The sequence below is a fragment of the Mixophyes fleayi genome, chromosome 6, assembly GCF_038048845.1.
Source record: "Mixophyes fleayi isolate aMixFle1 chromosome 6, aMixFle1.hap1, whole genome shotgun sequence".
NCBI classification, from domain to species: domain Eukaryota; kingdom Metazoa; phylum Chordata; class Amphibia; order Anura; family Limnodynastidae; genus Mixophyes; species Mixophyes fleayi.
Window position 1 is genome coordinate 188,393,976 of NC_134407.1, and position 23,766 is coordinate 188,417,741.

At 43.8% G+C, this 23,766-nt stretch overlaps 1 protein-coding gene across 2 annotated transcripts in view; it reads left to right on the plus strand.

Moving 5' to 3' along the window:
* Positions 1–23,766, plus strand: part of DLGAP4 (DLG associated protein 4) — a 127,849-nt gene that overhangs the window by 37,269 nt on the left and 66,814 nt on the right. Inside the window, exons 2-4 of one of the 2 annotated variants that reach the window (XM_075177623.1) lie at positions 9,137–9,273; positions 11,746–12,802; positions 12,971–13,182. In XM_075177623.1, the coding sequence (XP_075033724.1) occupies positions 11,804–12,802; positions 12,971–13,182 (1,211 nt within the window). In that variant the 5' untranslated portion in view covers positions 9,137–9,273; positions 11,746–11,803. The remainder of the gene's footprint in view (positions 1–9,136; positions 9,274–11,745; positions 12,803–12,970; positions 13,183–23,766) is intronic. The other variant, XM_075177624.1, reaches the window with a different exon arrangement.

Below are 23,766 nucleotides of genomic sequence, written 5' to 3' on the forward strand. Positions count from 1 at the left end.
AGTAAAAAAAAAAATAGTACTTTCCTTAATGACTCAGGCCCTATATGTTTAGTGATATATGTATACTCAGATATCAGTTTAATGTGCAGTTGTGTGTAGTGACATACATACAGTATTATTGCTGTTGTTTGGTGGTAGACAATATATGCAGACATGCCAGAACATTGTGCTGTCTAGACCTGCTTATCTATTACACCTTTCAATTCTGTCATTTCCATCCTCTCCTCCTGTTCATTCTTATTACTTTGTCTGCATTCCCATTCTGCATGTTACCTGCTATCTGTTAAAGCTCACATTGCTACCTTTACCTCCTCTAATAGCTCATATTTATTCATTTATTTTGCTATTCCATATAACTTATGTTCCTGCCTATTAATCTACTTTTATCTGACTACTTCCACCTCTGTAAGCTCCCCTTATTCAGCCCTGTTATTGTACTTCCTGTCTGCAGTTCTATTCCTGCCTATTATCTCCTATCTGTAACATTTATTCATTGTTATGCCTACTTCTATTTCCTCATCTATACCTCTTTCTATTCCCATTTATTACCTCCACTTTCTAACCCTTCCTGTTATGTCCCAAGTATTATTTCTTCTAATCCTGCCATAACCTCCATTCTGTAGCTCACCCAATTCCTGCCTAATACTCTTCTCTACAGCACACACATCCTATTCTACTTCTATCCCCATCTCCTCCTATTATTTATTTCTACAATTTCTACTGTCCTTTCTCTGCACATTTTCTTATTCCTGCCTGCTCGATAAGTCATCATCATCATCACCATTTATTTATATAGCGTCACTAATTCCGCAGCGCTGTGCAGAGAACTAACTCACATCAGCTTACATTCTAAATTCCCTAAAACACACACAAACACAGGCTAGGGTCAATTTGATAGGTGCCAATTAACCTACTACTATGTTTTTGGAGTTTGTTTATTGCCTCTTATTTATATTGCTTCCTTTTTATAACTCTTACTGCCAATCCCTATCTATTCTCCATATTTGTAACCCCTGCTATTTCTGCCTATTACATCCCTTATATAACTTTCTCTTATGTTTACTGTTTTACTGATCCTGTTATGCTTCTGTTTAATTATTTAGGGTTTTCTGTACCATGGTACATTTGCTTAATTGAAATGCAAATGTTAATTAACACCTAGGTTGCCTGAACATTAACTTAACCAATTAAAGACCTCAACCCAACATAAATCCTTCCCAAGTTCTACCTCTGTGACCCATATAGCGCAGGAAATATGGCTGTAACAGTCAGTTGCACTTGCAATCAACACCTTGTGTGATATTCCAATTATATTCAATGTAATGCCAGCCATCACACTAGTACAGTGTGGTGCCAGGGTGCCACACTTGGGGGGTTGAGGAGGATTGTTCTTCTAACCTGATAGGATCCCAGAGATGGAGCTCCATGGTTTTGCTAGTTTGGGTGAGGGGAGGGTATTTTTCTGGAGCCAGTTTTGGTGAGCTCAAGTCCTTCACAGGGGCGCACGGAGGATTTTTCAAGGGGGTTTCCTCCACCCCCGAAAAAAGAAACCCCCATGCGCGGCAGCTCCGTTTTGGCTGCACTGTACTATACAGCAGCCGCGGCGCTGTCAAAGAAGCGTCCACGGCGGTGCTGTATACAATACAGCACCGCTCCGGATGCTTCTTAGATAGCGCCGCAGCTGCTGTATAGTACAGTGCCGATATGTAGGGCACTTTTTTAGCGGAGGGGGGGGGGGGTTCTGGAGACCCATAAACCCCCCTGCGTGCGCCACTGCTTCATAAAGGTTGAGAAAGTGGAGTCTGACACAACCATAATAAAACACATCAGACCCTCCCATGAATAAGAATAAGATTCTTTCTATATATCTATGTAGTGCTGCCACAAGTCCTCATCTCTCGGTGTCACTGCTCTCCCTGTACATCTTTCTGTAATGTGGTTCTACATTATTCCCCATTATTGCTCAGTTTACACCATTGTAACGCCTACTACTCCATTTAATGGTATAGGAAATTTTGCATAAATTTTGCACTTGACCATGCTTGCCTGTTTATTTGTAGCTTATATCCGAGGGTTGGTTCTCCCCAGCATGGTCCATATCACAGTTCTGCCCTCAGAGGTATTCAATGTAATGGGAGTAGCTGTCTTGACTTAACACAGCAGCTGTCACCTTCCTCAATTTATCATTAGTTCTTTTATTCCATTCTTTGGTCCTTGTTATAGCATAAAATTATTCAGTTCTGAAACCCGGTAAAGGCCTATGCAGTGCATCCTTTTGGAGCGTGGCCCCTTGTATTCCATTATAAATTACGTGTGTGTCCAGGTAGTGCCGCTTTAAAACCAGCTCTGTCTATCATCATCATCAACATTTATTTATATAGCGCCAACAGATTCCGTAGCGCTTTACAATTGGGAGCAAATAGTAATAAAAGAATATTGGGTAATACATACGTAGAGGTAAGAAGGCCCTGCTCGCAGTTTACCTGTTTAGTCCACTCGAATATCATTTCAACCTTTTGTAAAAAGTTCTATCGGTTACATGGTAAGTAGTCATTTTATTATTATCGGGCTTATACCAATCGTTATTGTCACATCGTTTAAAAGTATGTCTGCTTTTCCATAGCCGTAATATTGACTACCACCGAAGAGTGAATTCTTTCTGGCTAACATACAATCTACCATGGTTTGGGAAAATCTCAGCAGATAGTAACTCATTTGAACTTTGTTAGTTTGCTTTCTGAAAGATTAGCCTGAGACTTTCATCAGAACTTAATAATAATGTATTTTATATGGCATTCTAAAATTCCAGAATTAGTCAAGAACTTAAGTTTCAACCAAAATTCCATGAAGGCCTTGGAGATCCCAACATTTAAGTATACAGTCATGGCCAAAAGTTTTGAGAATGACACAAGTATTGGTTTTCACAAAGTTTGCTGCTTCAGTGTTTTTAGACCTTTTTGTCAGATGTTGCTATGGTATACTGAAGTAAAATTACAAGCATTTCATAAGTGTCAAAGCTTTTATTGACAATTACATTAAGTTTATGCAAAGAGACAATATTTGCAGTGTTGACCCTTCTTTTTGAAGACCTCTACAATTCGCCCTGGCATGATGTCAATCAACTTCTGGGACACATAATGAATTTGTGGGTTTTTGTTTGTCTACCCGCCTCATGAGGACTGACCACAAGTTCTCAATGGGATTAAGGTCTGGGGAGTTTCCTGGCTATGGACCCAAAATTTAGATGTTTTGATCCCCGAGCTACTTAGTTATCCCTTTGCCTTATTGCAAGTTGCTACATCATGCTGGATAAGGCATTGTTCGTCACCAAACTGTTCTTGGATGGTTGAGAGAAGTTGCTCTTGGAGGATGTATTGGTACCATTCTTTATTCATGGCTGTGTTCTTAGGCAAAATTGTGAGTGAGCCCACTCCCTTGGCTAAGAAGCAACCCCACACATGAATGGTCTCAGGATGCTTTACTGTTGGCATGACACAGGACTGATGGTAGCGCTCACCTTTCCTTCTCCGGACAAGCGTTTTTCCAGATGCCCCAAACAATCTAAAAGGGAATTCATCAGAGAAAATTACTTTACCCCAGTCCTCAGCAGTCCAATCTCTGTACCTCTTGCAGAATATCAGTCTGTCCCTGGTGTTTTTCCTGGAGAGAAGTGGCTTTTTTGCTGGCCTTCTTGACACCAGGCCATCCTCCACACGTCTTCGCCTCACTGTGCGTGCAGATGCACTCACACCTTTCTGCTGCCATTCCTTCCTGAGCAAGCTCTGCACTGGTGATGCCCTGATCCCGCAGCTGATTCAACTTTAGGAGACGGTACTGGTGCTTGCTGGATGTTCTTGGGTGCCCTGAAGCCTTCTTCACAACTATTGAACCTCTCTCGTTCTTGTTATCCGATAAATGGTTGATATAGGTGCAATCTTACTAGCAGCAATATCCTTGCCTGTGAAGCCCTTATTGTGCAAAGCAGTGATGAAAGCACGTGTTTCCTTGCAGATAACCATGGTTAACAGAGGAAGAACAATGATTTCAAGCACCACCCTCCTTTTAAAGCTTCCAGTCTGTTATTCTAACTCAATTAGCATGACAGAGTGATCTCCAGCCTTGTCCTTGTCAACAATCTCACTTGTGTTAAAGAGAGAATCACTGACCTGATGTCAGTTGTTCACAGTTCTTAAAAATGAGAGGTCCCGTCATATTCCAGCAATGAAACTTTGCATAATAAAACTCTGATTATATCAAGAATTATAATATCACTATAGCAAAAGATATATGTAAAGCTCTGCTGTCCACATTTTACACACATAAAGGTAACAAAATGGAAGACCTGAGGCGCAGAGAGGCCAAAGGGGAAATAAGAATCAACTGACTCTCCTATATATCAATTGAAGGGTCTTGAAGAAACACTCTGGTTTCATAGCAAAGTGTTTGGTGAAAACATTCTCTAAGCTGTACCTGTAGTGGAATAGGCAGTATGTTGATATAGCTCTCCCAAGTTTCAAAGAACTTATGTGTTAGTGTGCCCTTGTGTAATGACGCCTCCATGCCAATCCTGGATCATCAGAGAGACCAATTGTGTGCCTGTGATATGGTGATAGGTATTCTCTATGGAAAATATAAACATTTCAGTGTATGTGGAGGCCAGGAAAATTTAATTGAGGTAGCTAATGCCTTCAACTATAACTTGTCATCCAATATAGGAAAGTAGGTCAGCCACCTACTTAAACCTGATTTGACTTTAGTATGGTCTAGGATAGTCCTCAAGAAGGTATAATTAGAGGATACTGCTCCTTGTTTGGGGGAAATAGATAATAACAGAGTGTTAAGGGGGTTGTCCCAATCAACTGCGGTAAAGAGGGAGATTACTTCATGAGCGTAATGCTGGGCTTGAATAAAAGAAAGGCCACATGGGCCTAAAAAGGGAAATTATTCCTGTGCTTTATTATAGCGGTATGCTTTTTTGTTGGTCTTGTCTAGCAATTGGCCAAGTGTCTGCAGTCCTTCCCTCCCCCATCCGGTGAAGGGGTAGGCAGCCATGCCATTTTGGAATTCAGGGTTCTTAAGAAAAGGTAAGTGAGTGGATTTCTAGGGATTAAGGTGCAGTTTTTTTCTTAGGATATGCCAGATTTTCCTGACTGAGGTGACAAGGGGATTTTAAAGGACATAGCAAGGTAATTCTTGATCATGGTGGTGAAGAAAAGCCCTGATATGAACATCCGGGTGAAATTATTTATCTACCTCTAGATTGGTGTAAGTACTCTGATCTATTAGCCAGTCTCTTAAGTAGCGCAATTGCGCCACATGGCTATAGTTTACTATATCAGGAAAATTTATACCTCCGTTTGTTTTGGGTTGCTGGAGTTTAATAAAACTTATTCGGGGACGCTACTTTTTCCATAAAAATGATCAGAATAAGTAATTGATATGTTGAGCGTCTTGGCAATGTTTGCAGAGGGTACAACAGCCTAGGAAATATTATTATTTTCAAGAGGTTAGCTCTACCCAGATAAGAGAGGTTAAGTTGTTCCCATCCTAATAGTTCCTTCTGCGTGTCAGCTATAGCTTTACCAATATTCAGACTATAGGGAGTGGCCATGTTCTTCTGGAGCCAGACCTCTAGGTACGATATTGAGTGACTAGCCCATTATAACAAAAGGATTGATCCCATGTAGGTTTTACTGGACCCCGTCTCAAACAAATAGCTGTTGATTTGTCAAGATTCACCTCAAAGTCTGACACTACGCCAAATTTCTAATTTTTTTCCATTAGGGGGCCTAGACACACTTCCGGATTTGAAATATGGATCAGAATATCGTCTGCAAATGCCGTAACTTTGGTGCACTCCATGCCAATATGTATACCCTTCAGCTGAGGCCACTGTTGAATGGCTGTTAGGATAGGATCTAATGATAGGTTGAATAGCAGAGGGGACATCGGACACCCCTGCTGAGTGCCGCTCGTCATGACCAAGGGGTCTCCTATTAGTGTGTTAATTATTAAAGAGGTTGATGGGGTGTCATATAAATAATTGATCAGTGCTGTAAAATCTGTTCCAAATTCCCTATCATCCAGTACTGCTGACAAAAAGTCAATTGCCTTGTGGCCATCTAGGCTAATAAGTACATTGGATGTGTTGGGGGTATGGGAGGAAGCTATTATGGAGGCTATGGCGGCGCTGATGTCCCGTACCGAATGGCGTCCATTACCAAAACCTAATTGGTGCGAGGTTAACAGGGAAGGCAGGATACTTTGGACTCCTTTGGCCATAATGCGAGAAAGGATTTTATCTACAACTCTTTTATTGAATCCTTATGATAATCCAGATGACTCATTCCTTCTACTCTCTAGATTCTGTGGTCCAAACCCAAACACTGCACTGACAATTCCAGATATAGGACTTTGTTTCACAACTTACAATTTCCCCCAGGTTTAAACTTTGTTTCCTTCAAACCGTGGATTTCAGCAGGGCATCGCTAATCACATCAGTATTTTCAGAGCAAATTGTTTCTTTTATGACCCTGCGCAGTATCTTCAACATACCTGAGTCCTATTATTATTAGTACATGGAAATCAGAAATTTCTTACACCTCAGATCTCTTCCTTGTTAAAATGAGTAAAAGAGATTTACTTTGAGACCATCTGCTTCCAGGGAATCTTATATACAAACATTTCAACCATCATCATCCCTTCCAGTTTCTTGTGCATGGACAGTTGAGATGAAGAATCACCAGCAAAGCATGGAGACACGTATCTATCTGCTTTGCCATCAAGAGAAGGATCTACAAAAGCATCTATAGATTGTACCTAACACTCACAAGACTAGCAAAACTGTTTCCTTCCTCATCCAACCCAATATGCTTATAGGCATCATCATCATCATCATCATCACCATTTATTTATATAGCGCCACTAATTCCGCAGCGCTGTACAGAGAACTCATTCACATCAGTCCCTGCCCCATTGGGGCTTACAGTCTAAATTCCCTAACATACAGACAGACACACACAGACTAGGGTCAATTTGATAGCAACCAATTAACCTACCAGTATGTTTTTTGGAGTGTGGGAGGAAACCGGAGCACCCGGAGTAAACCCACGCAATCACGGGGAGAACATACAAACTCCACACAGATAAGGTCATGGTCGGGAATTGAACTCATGACCCCAGTGCTGTGAGGCAGAAGTGCTAACCACTGAGCCACCGTGCTGCCCGATAGGCATGCTCAATAAATGGCTACTTTTTCCACAGGTGGTAGACCTGGCCTGTTGCACTTGAATTTTGATCTATGATCACATTAACTTTCTCTTTCTTTTATTTTTAAAAGGTCAATTAGCCCTACCTCTGGGAGTTTCATGCAACTATATTGCTTAATGACCCCAAAACCAGGCAATTTACCACTCATTGTCATTGTACCTGCTCCTGTTTGGCAGGTGAAAGAAAATGTCATTACCTGGGTGTGCTCATCTAAAGAATAATGTTGACTGGATCAAATCAATGGACACCATACACTTTCAACAGCAAAATCTGATCTATTAGTTTGAGTTGGAGTGTCTTCCATGGATGCTGTATCTTTTTTTTATAGCCTTCAACACCTATCCTGTGACAGGGCAGCTCCCCATTCGCTACCATGGACCATTAATATAATCCCTGCAACTAAAGGCTTTTTGTGTTCTGCAGTTCAGCAAGGCAGAATCTATAATTGTAATGCAGCATCCATTACAATGGCATCTTGGCATTGATCCGCCACGTTTAATCATGAGGCCATACCGGTTGCAAATGGTACAGGCTCCTCATGCAGATGACAAAGGGAAGCCACCATTAGCGACTAATCTGAATGACCTCAAAAACAAAATCACGGCAGTGGTGAATTCGGTGTAAGAAGAGAGGCATTGGGATGAATTCAACTATCGTCTCGATGTTGTCTGTACAGCGGGTGGAGGGCACATAGAGCATTTATAACATGGTTATTAAAATCTGATAACTCATTAGACTGTTTGTAATTTTTTGTGTAATTGTAACATGTTGCCATCGTGCAATATATTGCTTTGAAATTGGGTCCATCTTTTTCAAACACCCTGTATAATATATAATTATGGCACTTCCTCATTGCTACACTATAATAGTTCAGCTCTTTTACAAAATACAATCGCACATCATTAGTATGATATCTTCTTACCTTTACTCTATGTTATTTTTTCACTTCTCCACTATGAGACTTCCTCACCTCTGCTCCATAATATCATGATCCACTATAATTCCCCTTGACCTCATCACTATGCTACTTCCTATAGCCTTCCTTTTCAGTATAATACATCCTTGAATAATATGTATATAAAGCAGACTTTCAATCTGGTGGCAATTGTCTAGTAGACCTCCTAATCAGATGGTAGCAGTCCTCCCAAGCTAGTGCTAGCGCATAAAATTCCACTCAATATGGTGGCTAGTGTATAGCAAACACCCAAGTCTGGTGGCTACTTTATAGCAAACCTCTTGATCTAGTGGTTAGTGCATAAGCAGAACTCCCAATTTTGGGATGAACGTAGAGCCAACCTCCCAATCTGGTGACTAACCCCTGACCTCTTCTTTATGCTACTTCATCACATCTACACTATGATGTCTTCTGACCTATTCATTATGCTACTTCATCTACTCCTGAGAAACCCAGTGAAATAATCTGGGGAACATTCACCATTCTTCTTCTTTTTCACCCATTCCCCTCTTTAACATCCATCTCCGATATGATGCTACTTCCCCGCTTTGACACTTCTTCAGCTCCCCACAAAAATTGTTCACACCAATTAAATTATTTCCGTTCTGCCTTCTCTCTGTATCTCTTTATTAACTGTTTTTTTTGTGCAGAAACTGTTTTATATATCTCCCTTCAAACACATTTCCCTCTGTGTTCCGTGTAAATCTAGTCATTTTCATCTTCAGCTTAGGGTCCTTCAAGCCTCGTTACTATTTCATTGTACTCTGCTTATTTTCGCTCAAAAGCTCTTTCCCCATTCTCTCTGAATCCCACAGTATGTCCTGGCAGCAGCCTTTCTTTCCTTCTCATTCAGTCTTCTCTTTCATGTATCCTACCTCCCTTCTCAGCCGCTCACTTTTTTCTATCCTCCAGGATAAAAAATAGTCGGAGAGTTTGCAGAGGGAGGACAACGGTGACAACGGCAACAAGACAAAGATGGAAAAATCCATGGAACAGAGGTAGAGTGACAAGGAAAAAATAGGAGGATACATGAAGAAAGATGAAAGCTGGTGTGTACTAGGGTATACTGGAGTATAATGATATATGGAAACTTTAATTGGTACTTGTGGGGTTAAACGTGCGTTGAGTGAAGGAATTTATGTGGTGGGCATCTGAAACAGAGCTGCGGAGGGGATAAGGAAGTGTATGTCTTGGTATTTAGAACAAGGTTATATCCCTTGATACCCTCAACTAGAACATGGTCCAAAATTAAACACTGTCAGCTGCTTAATGGATATATTCCATTAATAACATTTAATATCCTTGACAATAAGCAATGCAAGTGGATACTGGTATATAATAGCCGTGCAGACTCGAGGGAGAAGAGCAGCAAGAAATAAAGCTATGAGTAACATAGAGAAAGCAATGTAAGATTTAGAAAAACAAGTGAAAAGGATCAGAATATTGGAATGTAACTGTCTACACTACATAAACGAGTTGTGATATTATAGGAAGGGAATCAATGTGAAATAAACAAATAAAGGAATAGTTTCCCTAAACTCATCTCTTAGTTTATCCCAGATAGTTAATTTGGAAACCATTTACTTTGCTGTATCCCGATGATAATTTAATTATGACGGCTTAATATAAGCTAAACACTTGTCGTTTTCAGTACTGTCAACAGCTGTGTATTATAATGAGAAGGTCAGGGGCAGATTCATAGGAATGGGGGAAGTGAGACATCTATATAAAGGGGTTGAGCAGGGTCTGAGCCAGCTGGGCATAGAGAGAGAATGGAGATATAGATAACTGTATCAGAGAGCGGATACAGCAGGGTAGGAGAGGGCTGGGTATTGATAGAGAATCACTGATCGCTGTGCACCTCAGTGAGAAAGGTTAAACTGAAAAGATTAATATCCAGATTAATCCCTTAGGATTGTGTGTGCATGATCCGCACTACTGGGGAGGGCTCCTTTCCCCCAGTCCACCTTTATGTTGTATATAACACAAGTAAGGGTGAGGAAGCAGAAACAGTCATTTCTAACAGTTTGCTTATCTCCCAGCTTCAACCAAGGGATGGGAGAAAGAGAGGGACTGTGATACAGGATGAGACAATTCATGGATGAGAGCAGGTAAGGCTAAGAAGAGAGGGTGAGACTGAGAAGAGAGGGTGAGGCTAAGAAGAGAGGGTGAGACTGAGAAGAGAGGGTGAGACTGAGAAGAGAGGGTGAGGCTAAGAAGAGAGGGTGAGACTGAGAAGAGAGGGTGAGACTGAAAAGAGAGGGTGAGGCTGAGAAGAGAGGGTGAGGCTGAGAAGAGAGGGTGAGACTGAGAAGAGAGGGTGTGACTGAGAAGAGAGGGTGAGGCTAAGAAGAGAGGGTGAGACTGAGAAGAGAGGGTGAGACTGAAAAGAGAGGGTGAGGCTGAGAAGAGAGGGTGAGGCTGAGAAGAGAGGGTGAGGCTGAGAAGAGAGGGTGAGACTGAGAAGAGAGGGTGAGGCTAAGAAGAGAGGGTGAGACTGAGAAGAGAGGGCGAGGCTAAGAAGAGAGGGTGAGACTGAGAAGAGAGGGTGAGGCTAAGAAGAGAGGGTGAGACTGAGAAGAGAGGGTGAGACTAAAAAAAGAGGGTGAGGCTGAGAAGAGAGGGTGAGGCTGAGAAGAGAGGGTGAGACTGAGAAGAGAGGGTGAGACTAAGAAGAGAGGGTGTGACTGAGAAGAGAGGGTGAGGCTAAGAAGAGAGGGTGAGACTGAGAAGAGAGGGTGAGACTGAAAAGAGAGGGTGAGGCTGAGAAGAGAGGGTGAGGCTGAGAAGAGAGGGTGAGACTGAGAAGAGAGTGTGAGGCTGAGTAGAGAAGATGAGGCTGAGAAGAGGGACAGACTGAGAAGAGAGGGTGAGGCTGAGAAGAGAGGGTGACACTGAAAAGAGAGGATGAGACTGAGAAGAGAGGGTGAGACTGAGAAGAGAGGGTGAGGCTGAGAAGAGAGGGTGAGGCTGAGAAGAGAGGGTGAGGCTGAGAAGAGAGGGTGAGACTGAGAAGAGAGGGTGAGGCTGAGAAGAGAGGGTGAGACTGAGAAGAGAGGGTGAGAATCCAGAAGAGACAGACAAGTGATGCAAAATAATATATTGTATTGGAAATAAAGACAGTTATTAATGCAAGAGAGAATTGTTTATGAAACAGGGTTCCAAGTAGGAAATTGAGGAAAGAGGTGATGGACTGACTGGCAAGAGTAGAGGTATTATAATAACACAGACGGGTTGGCTGCTCTAACAAATCAATCCGAAAGTTTACAGGAAAGACGAAGAAAGGGAAGATTTATTACTGAAGATGATGAGACACAGGTGCAATGAATTGTTCTCCAAGGGTATTTGGAAAAGCACATAACAGTAATGCTGTTAGAAATAGACTAGGGGTATTACAATAGAGACTAAACCATGTTCCTCTACACTGAAAGACTTTTCTGTACTTTGAATTGTTTATAAGAAGTACGATATATTAGGTCTAGTGATATTGGATCATATTAAGAAACATATTTCTTTTTTAGGGCTTCTGACAAATACATTATCAACCTGTGACGAGATGATCTGCAGGTGCCGACTGCAATGAAGGGTCTGGGGGACGCCCGTGGCCGGCACCTGTCCGGAAACCTAGACTCACATTCAGACTCCCTATATGTTCAACAAGAGCGGACCCCTTACCTAATCAGCTCCACTGAGGCCTACCCACCAGAACCTCGATACCCTGACAACTCTCTGCACCCTGACTGCCTGTACCCCCTCAACAATCAACTCTCAAACAGTAGCACCTTTCCTCGCATCCACTTTAATTCCCACTATGAAACTCCTGAGGAGACTCCACCATATCCTACCCCCCATGCACCCCCTGCCAAAATCAACCGCCTTCCTGCCAGTCTCTTGGACCAGTTTGAAAAGCAACTGCCCATTCACAGAGATGGTTTTAGTACTCTTCAGTTCCAAAGAGGAGCTCCGGAGGGAAAAGACCGTAGTGAAAGTCCTGGGCGCATCCGCCATCTTGTCCACTCTGTGCAAAAACTCTTTGCAAAGTCCCAATCCCTTGAGGGTGGTGGTAGGGCCAGTGTGAATGGCAAGAAGGGGTCAGCAGAGGACACTAAAGGAACAAAACGGAGTAAGAGCAAAGAGCGTGGAAAGGGAGATGGCAAGGGCCAGGCACGGAGTGGTGGAGTTTCTGGATGGTGGAGTTCAGACGACAATTTAGATAGTGATACAGGCAGTTACCGCAACCCAGCAGGCATGATGACTCTTGGAAGGCGCCCAGAGCATGGAACTCGACATTTTTTGAGTGGATATAATACTATCAGTGAGAGTATGTTGAAGGCATCCAAAAGCAATAACGACCTCAAGTTCACGCCCTTCCAGCCCCCATCCCTCACTTTATCCCCTCTACCTGCACCCCATGAAGTGGTCCCCGCTAGCTCAACATCCTCACTAAAAAGAGGGTCTTGGTCAACATTGACACTCAGTCATGCCCGAGAGGTGTGTCAGAAGGCATCAGCCACCATCGACAAAGCACTGGTCAAGTCCAAGTCTTGTCATCAGGACCTCAGCTACCAGTATCTGCAGGTGGGTAATGGGTGATGTGTTGATTAAGATGAAAAGACACAGAAAATCTAGGCAAAAAAATAAATAAAAAAATAGTTATATTTATTTTAGTTTTTACAGTCAATGTGGTTTATAGAGCTGTTGAATTGTCCCATTTCCACATATTGCAGTCTTATGTATGATTTACAGGTGCCAGGTGGGGAGTGGACCGGAGCCCCATGTAAGGATGATGACATACCATGTAGGCGAATGCGCAGTGGAAGCTACATTAAAGCTATGGGTGATGCAGACAGCGAGGACTCAGAAGGGAGCCCCCAACCTTCCCCCAAAACTGCAGCTAGGAGGCAGAGCTACCTCAAGGCTACACAGCAGTCATTAAGCGAGCAGAGCACCACACAGAGGTACCAAAAAAAAGAGATTTCAATATTATTACTACCAGCATAATATTATGTGAATGTCTAAAGCATAGAAAAAGTAGTTAATGTTTTTTTGCTCTTTCTTGTGCAGATAGTGCCACCCTGTGACCATTTTGTAGATATATTGTTGCCATGAACTATAGGGACTAACAGTGCTACAAATGTCTAATAATATATAACATGTTTAGCATATATCTTGCCTCATAAATGATTATGATTAATTTGAGGTTATTATATATATGCATAAAGACAAAACTTGTTATATGCCTTAGCATTTCAACTTCATTTTAACAAGGATTCCAAGTATCACTGTGTAATTATTATTCTGAAATCCCACTGTTATCAGTGTACCATTGTTCCTAAAAAGGACAGTTCTCAATAGAATGTATTGCATATGTGAAAATTGTTGGAAACCCCAAAACAGATTCTAGGAGCCCACTTAGAATCTCAACTCACAGGTTGCGCACCTCTGTTGTATGCTATATTATAATATGTATCATACAGCACACACCACATTATAAGTAGTCAGCTATGACTAGGCAGAGCTATGGATCAATTGTCATGACCCTAAAACTGTACACAGTGATACTACTATGCCCAGACTACTTCATTCTCTCCCTATTTGGCATTCTCCTCTGACATCCTACTGACACTGCCACCTCTAAACTCCTCTCTATTACTTTCTCCTTTCATCTCTATCACAATGCACAGAACCTTGTAAACTCCCTTTTCTGCTCCATCTTGAGCTTCTCCATCTCTGCATCCCTGCTCTGCTCTAACTTCCTTTCCTTTTACCTTCCGTGGCTACTTAAATGCCCTCAAATCGATCCTCGTCTCAGCAATAACATTTTTGCGGCAGTTGTCTTTCTACTACACAATACATCCCATAGCCCTTGGCAAGAGAGCTACAGCCATCTCACATCATACAGGCAATTCAAACCCGAAGCCTGGCAATTTGAAAAGACAGGCTAATTGCAAAAGTGCTCCCCTACCACCAAGCACCAATGGAAAAAATCTTGCTTCAACATCGACTTCCTCCACTTCAAGTATATCCTGTCATCTCACTGGACTCTCTCTTGCCAAGCAAATCTACTTTATGTTTCTAATATCCACCAAGTCTGTTAATCTCAGTTGTCACTATGCCACCTTCAACCCACTTCTCTGCCTAACCCCACCATCCTTTCCTTCTTCCTTCAGCGCTCTTGACTTCACCATCTACTTCAGGCCAAATTGATGCCATCTGTCCAAAAATATCCTTCAGATCTAGCACCCTACACCTCTCCTCCACTTACTAAAACACCTTTGGTTCTCAACCTGTCCCCTTGAACCTATTACATCTCAACTCCTCCACTCCATCCTATTCAACATCTAGCTCACCTCTACAACCTGTCCCTCTCCACTGTTACTTTCCTTTCTGTGCGTTCATCTCATTTATCTTCATGAAACCATCTCTCAACCCTACTTCTCTTTCCAACTGCCCATTTCCCTCATCCCCTTTGCTTCCAAACTACTTGAGCAGCTTGTTCCCTATCACCTAACCCCCTTCCACTCCCTTCAAACGGGCTTCCATCATTTACTCTACACCAAAACTGCCCTTACTAAAGTGACCAATGATCTACTCACAATTAAAGGGTCATTTCTTCCTACTCCTCCTCCTTGACCTCTCTGCCTCTTTCAATAAAAAAACATCCTCTTCTACACACCCTTCAGTCCCCTTAACTTTCATCACACTGGGCCTGATTCATCAAGGTACGCAAACTCATGTTTCATACTTTGAGTGACGCAAACCCTTATATTTGCGTTGGAGTTTGAGATTGAGTTGACTTTGAGTGTCGTATCTGCTCTGTTTGCGCTGCGTATGTGGTGTTTTACGTAGCTCAAGTCCCGTTTAGCAGATGCGTATGAGTTTGCGTACCTTGATAAATCAGGCCCACTGTTTTCTCCTGGTTCACCTCCTATCTTTCTGAACACTCCTTCATTGTCTCTAATTTTGGTAACATCTTTCCCTATACTCCCTCTATTTGTTAAGGTCCCTCAAGGCTCTGGTCTCGGCCCTCTGCTTTTCTTTATTTATACGTCTGCTCTTTGATATCTAATACACTCCTTTGGCACCCACTGACATCTCTATGCAGACAACACCCAAGTCTACCTCTCCTCTCCTAACCTCCCTCCATTTTTTTATCCCATGTGTCCAACTTCCTCTCTGCCATCTCTGATTGGATTTCCCAAAGCTATATAAACTTCCACATGTCCAAAACTTAGCTCATCATTTTCCCTCCTCCCAGTCTCTCTCACCATTGACAACTTCATGCTTTCCTCCATCCTCCAGGCCTCCCTTGTTGTAAACATTGCAAGAATATGTCCCCTTCTCACAAAGGATGTTACCAAAACCGTTATCCATTCTCTCATTATCTCCTACTGCAACAGCCACCTATATGGCCTCATCTATACCTGATGCAATTCATCCAGAAAATCCTTTCTTGCGGCTCCACAGTTGCTGCACCACTTTGCAAAGCCCTACACTCCAAAATTAAGTTCAAGCTACTTATCCTTCAAAGCCCTCACCAACATCTCCACCGTAAAACATCTCTGACCTTGCCATGCCCTCTTAGTGCTCCCAGTACTCTGGTTTAGAAATCTTGTGGCACCTTACAAATAAACGATAATAATAATAATAATATCAACAGGGCTACTACTTTCAAAGGAATACCTTTTATGATAGCTAAGATGTAAAGGATGCTCCAATGAACAATATTTTAGGGGAGAAAAGGAAATGTAAGGGATTAAGGGGCTACTCCACAGGTGATAGGAAGAATAATTTGGAGGTGAGGATTTTACTTTAGTCAACACGGGCGTTTATGTTGCAAAGTACAAGACCCTAAAATGTTGCACAAATCGCTTGTGGAGGGAAACATCAGAAAGCAGAATGAGGATGTGCTCCAGTGTAAACACCTGGTGGACAATTTGGAGCACTTAATTAATGTGGCACAACTAACACTTAAAATTTTATAAAAGATGCATCCTCTGGGAAATAAAGTGCAAACCACCCCTAAACATGGAGAAAGCTTAACAGGTTAGTCATAGTTGCCTATTCTCCCAGAATATACGAGAGGCTCCTGGATTTCTTGGAGTTCTCCCGGGAAAGTAGTGAAACTTCACGCATTCCGCCTCCTTCCTTAGAGAAGTGGGTGGGCGAGGTTCTTAATGATGCGATTCACAGCGAATTGCGTCATACTGGCCCCAACCCCCATTATGCACCAAATTGTGGAATTGAGCAGCAAGGGGCAGGGCATAATGACAAGATTTGAGCGGCTACGTGTTATGCTCAAGAGTGTTATCTCAGTCTAGATTTACACAAGCCTAGCAAGGAGTCTAACAGCCCTCTGGGGGTAAATATATCAAGGTCTGATTTTTCAGTGTTTTAAAATCGTGGCAAATTGCGGGTGATAACCAGCTATTTTTGTCCTTAAGTGGCCAGATGTATTAAACTGAGTTTTTTTACTCTAATCTTAAAAATCGCTGGTTATCTCCGGTGATTTGCTGCGATGTCAAACACACGTGTTTAGTAAACACATCACTGTTACACTGCCTGTCAAAAGAGTTGCAGGTTCCCGCGGCTATCAAAAGTTTAAAAATAGATAAAAGTTAAATATAAAAAAGCGCTGGGTCCCCCCGCCCACTATTAACCCTAGTGCTGCCAGTTTACTGCTGGTTATGTGAAAAATTTTTCGTGGGGTCCCCCCGATTTTGATACAACCAGCACTAGGCAAACCAGCCTGTGGTGGGTGGCACTATAGCAGGGGGAGTGGGGTCCGCCAAAAAAAACGAGCGAGCCCCCCCTCTATAGACAACCAGCCCAGTGCTGAAAGTACTAGAGTTCTTCCTACACCCCTGGGCGGTGGGTGTAGGGTAATAACGGCGATTATATAGTTAAAAAAGCAAGCAGACGCCATTTTGTTTTGTGGAACTACAAGTCCCAGCCAGCCTGGGCTGCCATAAACAGTGTGGTGATACTTGTATAACTACAAGCACCAGCATACCCATGGCAGCCAGGGCATGCTGGCACTTGGAGAACCACAAGTGCCAACATGCCCTGACACCCCACGGCTGGCTGAGACCTGTGGTTCCACAAAACAAAATGTTAAATAAACCACTACTCCCTGTTTAAAAAAAATAAAAAATTATAAAAATAATAAAACCCCAATAAAAACAATACACACCCTCATTAATACCACATATATTTATTAAACATAAGAAAACCCCAAAATACTTACCAATCAAATTTCTTCTTCTTTTGACAGCAGCTTTTAATCCAAAAAAGCTTGAAAACCATGTCCATATAAATTTGTATCCAAAGTCCCTGCTTGACCATGTCCATATAAATTTGCATCCAAAGTCCCTGCTTGAAATGTCCTAAAGTATTTGTAATTCCAAAGTCCTGCTTGTAAATGTCCCAAATATATCTGTAACTCCAAAGTCCTGCTTGTAAATGTCTTCTGTTCTTCTTTGGCAAAAAGCCCCCCTTGTTTGCAGTCTTTATTTCTTCTTGACCAGAAGGGCCCCCTAGTTGCTTGCAGTCTTTAGCCAGAAGGGCCACATAATTGCAATCCAATCCGGAACATGCTTGGTTAAAAAAATTAAAAAAGGATGAAAGACAACGCAAAACAGCTTCTAAGGTGTAGAAATGTAAGGGACCTAAGGAGGAGAGTGCCATACAGGCGACAAACCCCTTTTTAACACTTCAAGAACTTACCCAATTCTGAGGGATCACTATGGAATACTTCACTGTTTCCTATCCCAGCAGACCAACAGCTGAACCCCCATCAGATCACTCTACTTCACCCTAAGGAAGAAACAGAGGTTAAGACCCGTGCCTACAAGTAAGAGCTGTCCGAGGCTACAGCAAGACGTAGAGACATTCACTCAACCCCGCCTGCCACCACCTCGTTTTGTTCTTGCCAAGGGCGCGCCCTGTCCCAAATATTCTACTCACCCCTTGGTGAGCGCCTAACCAGAAGTAGGAATCGAGAGCTATACTCACCCGGGCACTCCAACTTCTGGTCCCTGCTCTCCTGCTCCTCTCCGTCACCAGTGGAAGACAGAATACAACACAGCATCCCTCTACTCTACAGGTGAGGCTAGAATGTACCACCACACAACTGGCACTAGCTAACAACAAGCGCCCTGACCCTACAACAATTAATGGTCGGGTAACGCAACTTCGCTAAGTACTGGCTGTGATGTACTCCCTAAACCTCCTCTCTCTACCTACGGGGAACACCAGCCGGTGTTCACCTTATACTCTGGGGCTGACCCTAACCCTCACCCAGGTCGTACCGAGAAGACTGTCTTCTCACTACGAGGTCACTAACAAAATCCCAAGGACCAGTTGCCACCTGCCCGACTGGGGCTCACTGGAGCAACGCACCACCGTGGCCACTGCTGGAACTCGAGACGGTCGCGTTCACCCGAGTGGAAACACCTCCCCAATCTGGAACCGTCAGGGACCCTGGCGGAACTCAGACTGGGACACCCAATTGGAACCATGGGGCTCACCCCTGGAACTCAAAAGGGCCATGCTGCACTGCCAGTGAGGTGCCTAATCACTGCCTCAGGAATCCCACGTAACCCAAGGGACCGACGGGACGGGAAGATTACTGAGTGTCCTACGCTAACTGTGTGTGCTCTAACTAATCCCTTGTCCCCACAGACACAGAAAATCACAGGAGCACAGAAAGGAAACAAGCGCCTACCATTAATGGGGGCCTGATGTCTTGCACCTGGGAAAAGACTTACACAGCACAACCAAACACAATACACAATGCTATATTACCACACAAGTTCAATAACACATTGCTACTGTATATGGTATACTGAGAATGGGAGGACTTGCCTCTACTAACTAACCAGCCGGTTATGCAGAACGGTAACAGGAGCCTTCTGCTCAACTGTTACCTCAGGTCTGTTGTCTGAGATTACTCTACAGTCTCACGCTACACCTCTGGGTCTTGCGCCCTGTTCTAACTCAGGGCTCTTACGCCCACACTAACTCTAAGGGCCTTGTGCCCTGTCTCTGTCTGCTGGGGCCTTGTGCCCCTCTCTAACTATAGGGCCTTGTGCCCTCTTCATTGAGCCTTATGCCCATCTCTAACTATGGGCTTTAAGCCCAGATAACTAGGGCCTTGTGTCTAGATAATGCCCTACCTGTCACGGGCACTAGGAGTCTTGCCCAGGAATTCACCAGATGACTGGGCTTACCAGAGTACTGAAGTTCACACAACGGTCCTCTGGTAGCAGGGTGACTAGCGGAACATATATCACAGCAGATGGAGAGAGACTTGTCCAGGTGCAGGTAGGTAGCGGGGAAGTCAGTGGTCTGCATACAGCAAGTTGTACCACTGCTTATGGTGAGAAGACTTGTCCAGGTGCAGGTAGGTAGCGGGGAAGTCAGTGGTCTGCGTACAGAAAGTTGTACCACTGCTTATGGTGAGAAGACTTGTCCAGGTGCAGGTAGGTAGCGGGGAAGTCAGTGGTCTGCGTACAGAAAGTTGTACCACTGCTTATGGTGAGAAGACTTGTCCAGGTGCAGGTAGGTAGCGGGGAAGTCAGTGGTCTGCGTACAGCAAGTTGTACCACTGCTTAATAGGTGAGGATGTGTACAGGTGTCGATGAGTGGAGGCATACAAAGGATAATAGGATGCAGACACTGAGAGCACAGAGGAACTTGATCCCAATAGATATGCAGCGTATCCAGCAAAGTCTATAACTGTATGTGGCGCTGCTTGGTAGAGAATTGCTCAGCACAGATATGCAGGCCAATAAAGGATAGTCAATCACAATTATGCATATAACGACTGAGTAGTATGGTTAATTCCAAACAGGTATGCAGCGTAACAATAACAGTCTATAGCGGGTATGGATACCGCTGCTGAGAGTGGAAACTTGTCCTAGCGGATATGCAGAGTAAACGTAGAAAGTCAATAACAGATAGGCATACCGCTATTCAGTAGAACAGTCTGTCCACAGGAAGATGCAGGGACTGCAGAGACGCTGAACGGCAGAGATGAGTGTAAGAACCACAGGTGAGTAGATCCGGTAATCAGAGTCCAGCGGAGGACACAGGCAGGAAACAGGAGACTGTAGCAGGTATGGAAACCAGCGATGAGTAGCACAGGGAATCCACAGGAACTGAAGACACTAGTAGTACACAGGAGACAGTAGCGGGTATGGAGACCAGCGATGAGTAGAACAGGAATCAGCAGGAAACTGAAGACACTAGTAGAACACAGGAGACACCTTCAGAGACTCACAGGGAATGAGACTCAAGATCAGGCAATGAGGTAATGAGCACAAGTGCCTTAAATAGGGAGAGTTGCCTGATCAACCAATTAGATTAAAAGCAACAGTCACAAGAGTTCTTGGGTGCTGCGCATGCGCAGTCCATCAGGATGGCGGACGGCCGCGGTTCAAGATAGGTGCCGGCAGGAAGGCTAGGGAGCCACGCACCAGCGTAGAGGCACTCACGGTCTGGTGAGTGACACAACCTATACCTAACGGTGCCAGGGCCTTGTGCCCACTAACTGTGCCAGCGGGTCTAGTGCCCGAAGTGCCCCAGCGCCTTGTGCCCTTTTTAAGAGGATAGAGGTGTGGGCGGAGGTCCGGGAGAAATGTCTCCTCAGTCTTTGGAGATCTTCTCCAAGATCCTCCCCAGCCGCCGCTGCCTCCACGCGCTGCCGCTGTCTTCTGATGTTGATCCCGCCGGTCTTCAACTGGCAGAGTAGCTCCTAGCCCTAATAAGGGCTCTCTGCTGCCGCGGTCTTCTCTTGATTGTGCAGCTTTCTGTCCAATTTCTTTTTTTACTTGCTCTCCATCGTCGAACTGAAGATACCTGTACGCCCCAACTTAAATAGTCGGCGATGTGCCGACGTTAGGCGGCATTGACGGGACGCGGCGTGATGACGTAGCGAGCCCTGATTGGCTTGCCGTGGCGCCAAACATTGAAAGGGCCGGGAGGTGAGCCTGATTAGCTCACCGACCCGGCCAGACAGGAAACAGCTCCACCGCTGCGGGGACTGAGGAAACCCACGGGAGTTCGTCCCGCAGGTAAGTCCTCCACATTAGCTCCGATACGCAATGAACTTAGCTCATGCGTGGGGTCTATTTATAATATAAGGGATTTTCCCACGCTGTCGCTGTGGAGGGAACTGTTCAAGAGGGGAAAAAAAAGTCATAAATGGCCAACATATCCATCACACCCCTCCACTTGCTATCAAAACTAACTAAATGCCCCTTACATGGCCATCAGATCTCTACATATGCCCAGTACATCCACATCAGTTGCTTTTGCCCTCCTTCATGTCTCCCCTGTTTCACACTCTGTGTCCTCTATTATGCTGCTATTTGCCAGAAGGGTAATACAGTACCAAATCAGGAGACAGGAGAGTGGAAGCCGAGGGAAGCCGAGGTAATGCCAGGGGAGATATATAATGCCAAATCAGGATCCAAGGGCAGGTCAAAGAACAAGCTGAGTCAAGCCAGGAACAAAGAGACGCTGATAGCAGGAAACAGGAACACTGGCTGGAGTCAGGTGTAAGCCTAATACTCTGCCACCCTAATGGTGCCAGATACAAGTTCAAATTAGAGATGCTCACTGACCCCCATATATTGGTTTTGGTTTTGGATCTGGATTAAGTTAGTGTTTTGGCAAAAATCACCCTTGTGTGTTTTGTTTAGGTTTTTGGTTTTGGATCTGTATTTTTTTTTTAAAAATAGCTAAAATATGATAAAATTATATAATTTTTTTTGTTCCTACATTATTATTAGTCTCAATAACACTAATTTCCAGTCATTTGCAGTCAATTTTGCTCACCTCACAGGTCACAATATTATTTTCACACACTTTCGGACAAATACTGCATCGAGCTGGTTGGATGCTAAGCGACAGAGCAACGACACAAACACACTGCAGTTCATAGCACATCTAGGAAACATTGCCACACAGCAGTGGCAGAAAAGATGGAATTGTCCTTGGGCAATACCACTCACCCACCCACCCTTATTTAAGATATTGAAAAGGACATGTACAGTTTAACAAACCAAGCACTCCAGCGACAAGCAGTGCCACTTTTGTGGCTGAAGTGCTTGGTTTGTTTGGGCACCCACATAACAAGCTACCAATAGCTTAGCTGCCTTAAGCCTAACAGTGCTGTCAATGAACTCTACTTTATTAAACCATGTCTGCTCATGCTGCATCTTTAATCTCCTTCTCCTCTGTGGATACATCCCTCTCATCCCTGAAGAACTGCCAATCTTATTTAGACTCAGGAATGGATATTACAACTGGAGTGGCATTACACCTGCTTCAGACAGACTGTGACACGGAACATGTGGGCAATGTGGGAATCTGTCATGTTGGAATACGCTGCATTGAACAGAGATTTAAACCCATATATAGAGACAGTGTAGGAGACCGTACCTGAGTTAAAACATGACCCACAGGATGAGATCCTGGTTTTAAGAGAGCTTGTACAATGCAGTGGCGGATCCAGGGGGGGGGGGGGGGGGGGCGATCGGGGGGCCCCCCCTAGCAGACACTTGCTCCCGACGGCTGCACAGTATGTGCAGGTTCGTCCAGCCGTGACAGGCAGGGACAGTGTGCTGCCTGGCTGCTCTGACTGTGTTTAAAACACAATCAGAGCAGCCAGGCAGCACACTGTCCCTGCCTGTCATGGCTGGACGGACCTGCACATAGTGTGCAGCCGTCAGCAGCCTAAGATGTTAGAAAGGGGCGGGGCCTAAATCACCCCCCCCCCCTATCTCGCCCCGGGTGCAGCATTTTTCTAGATCCGCCCCTGGTACATGAGAGATACACTGCGCTTCAGAAGAATAATACAGAGGAGGCCCTGAGGCAGGATGATAAATATGCTCACTTTAATGAACAGCTAAGACACCTGAGAAAACAAATGGGTGTTTCACCGGCCCCTGTAGACTAAAAATTGGAAGATGAAGACGAGGAGATTGCCATCACCCAGAGTACTCCTATAACACAGTTGGAGATGGTGAACCCAGTGAAAAACAAAAATAAATATGTGGTCACAAATATGAGAGAGAAGCAATTGAAAGGCTGATTGAAAACAAACTTCAGAAGGGTAAATGGCTGTGATCACTCTGACATGAGTATATCGGATCTTGTTCCAGACAATACAATTGAAATTCACAGCAAAAAGCAAGGTCATCAGTGAGCTTCAAATAAGCCCCAGTACCCAAAAAATTAAAATATAGCTAGGCACCTTTCATTTAAAGTGCAGATTACAAACACTTTGCTGGTGTTTCATCAGTATTGCACAAAGTGGAAGGTTTGAGTAATACATATACACGTCTATTTAGATATCCATGCTTACATTACTTCTGCAAGCAACATTGTTCTTTGTTAATAAAACTGTTGTCTTTATACCGTTCAAAAAAAATTATAATAATCCTCTACTATTCTTTGGATGTTGATAGTTGATAGTAGGATCAGGTGGAGTTACAGCAGAGGTGTCACTAAGTTTGGTCAATTCTTTAACAATT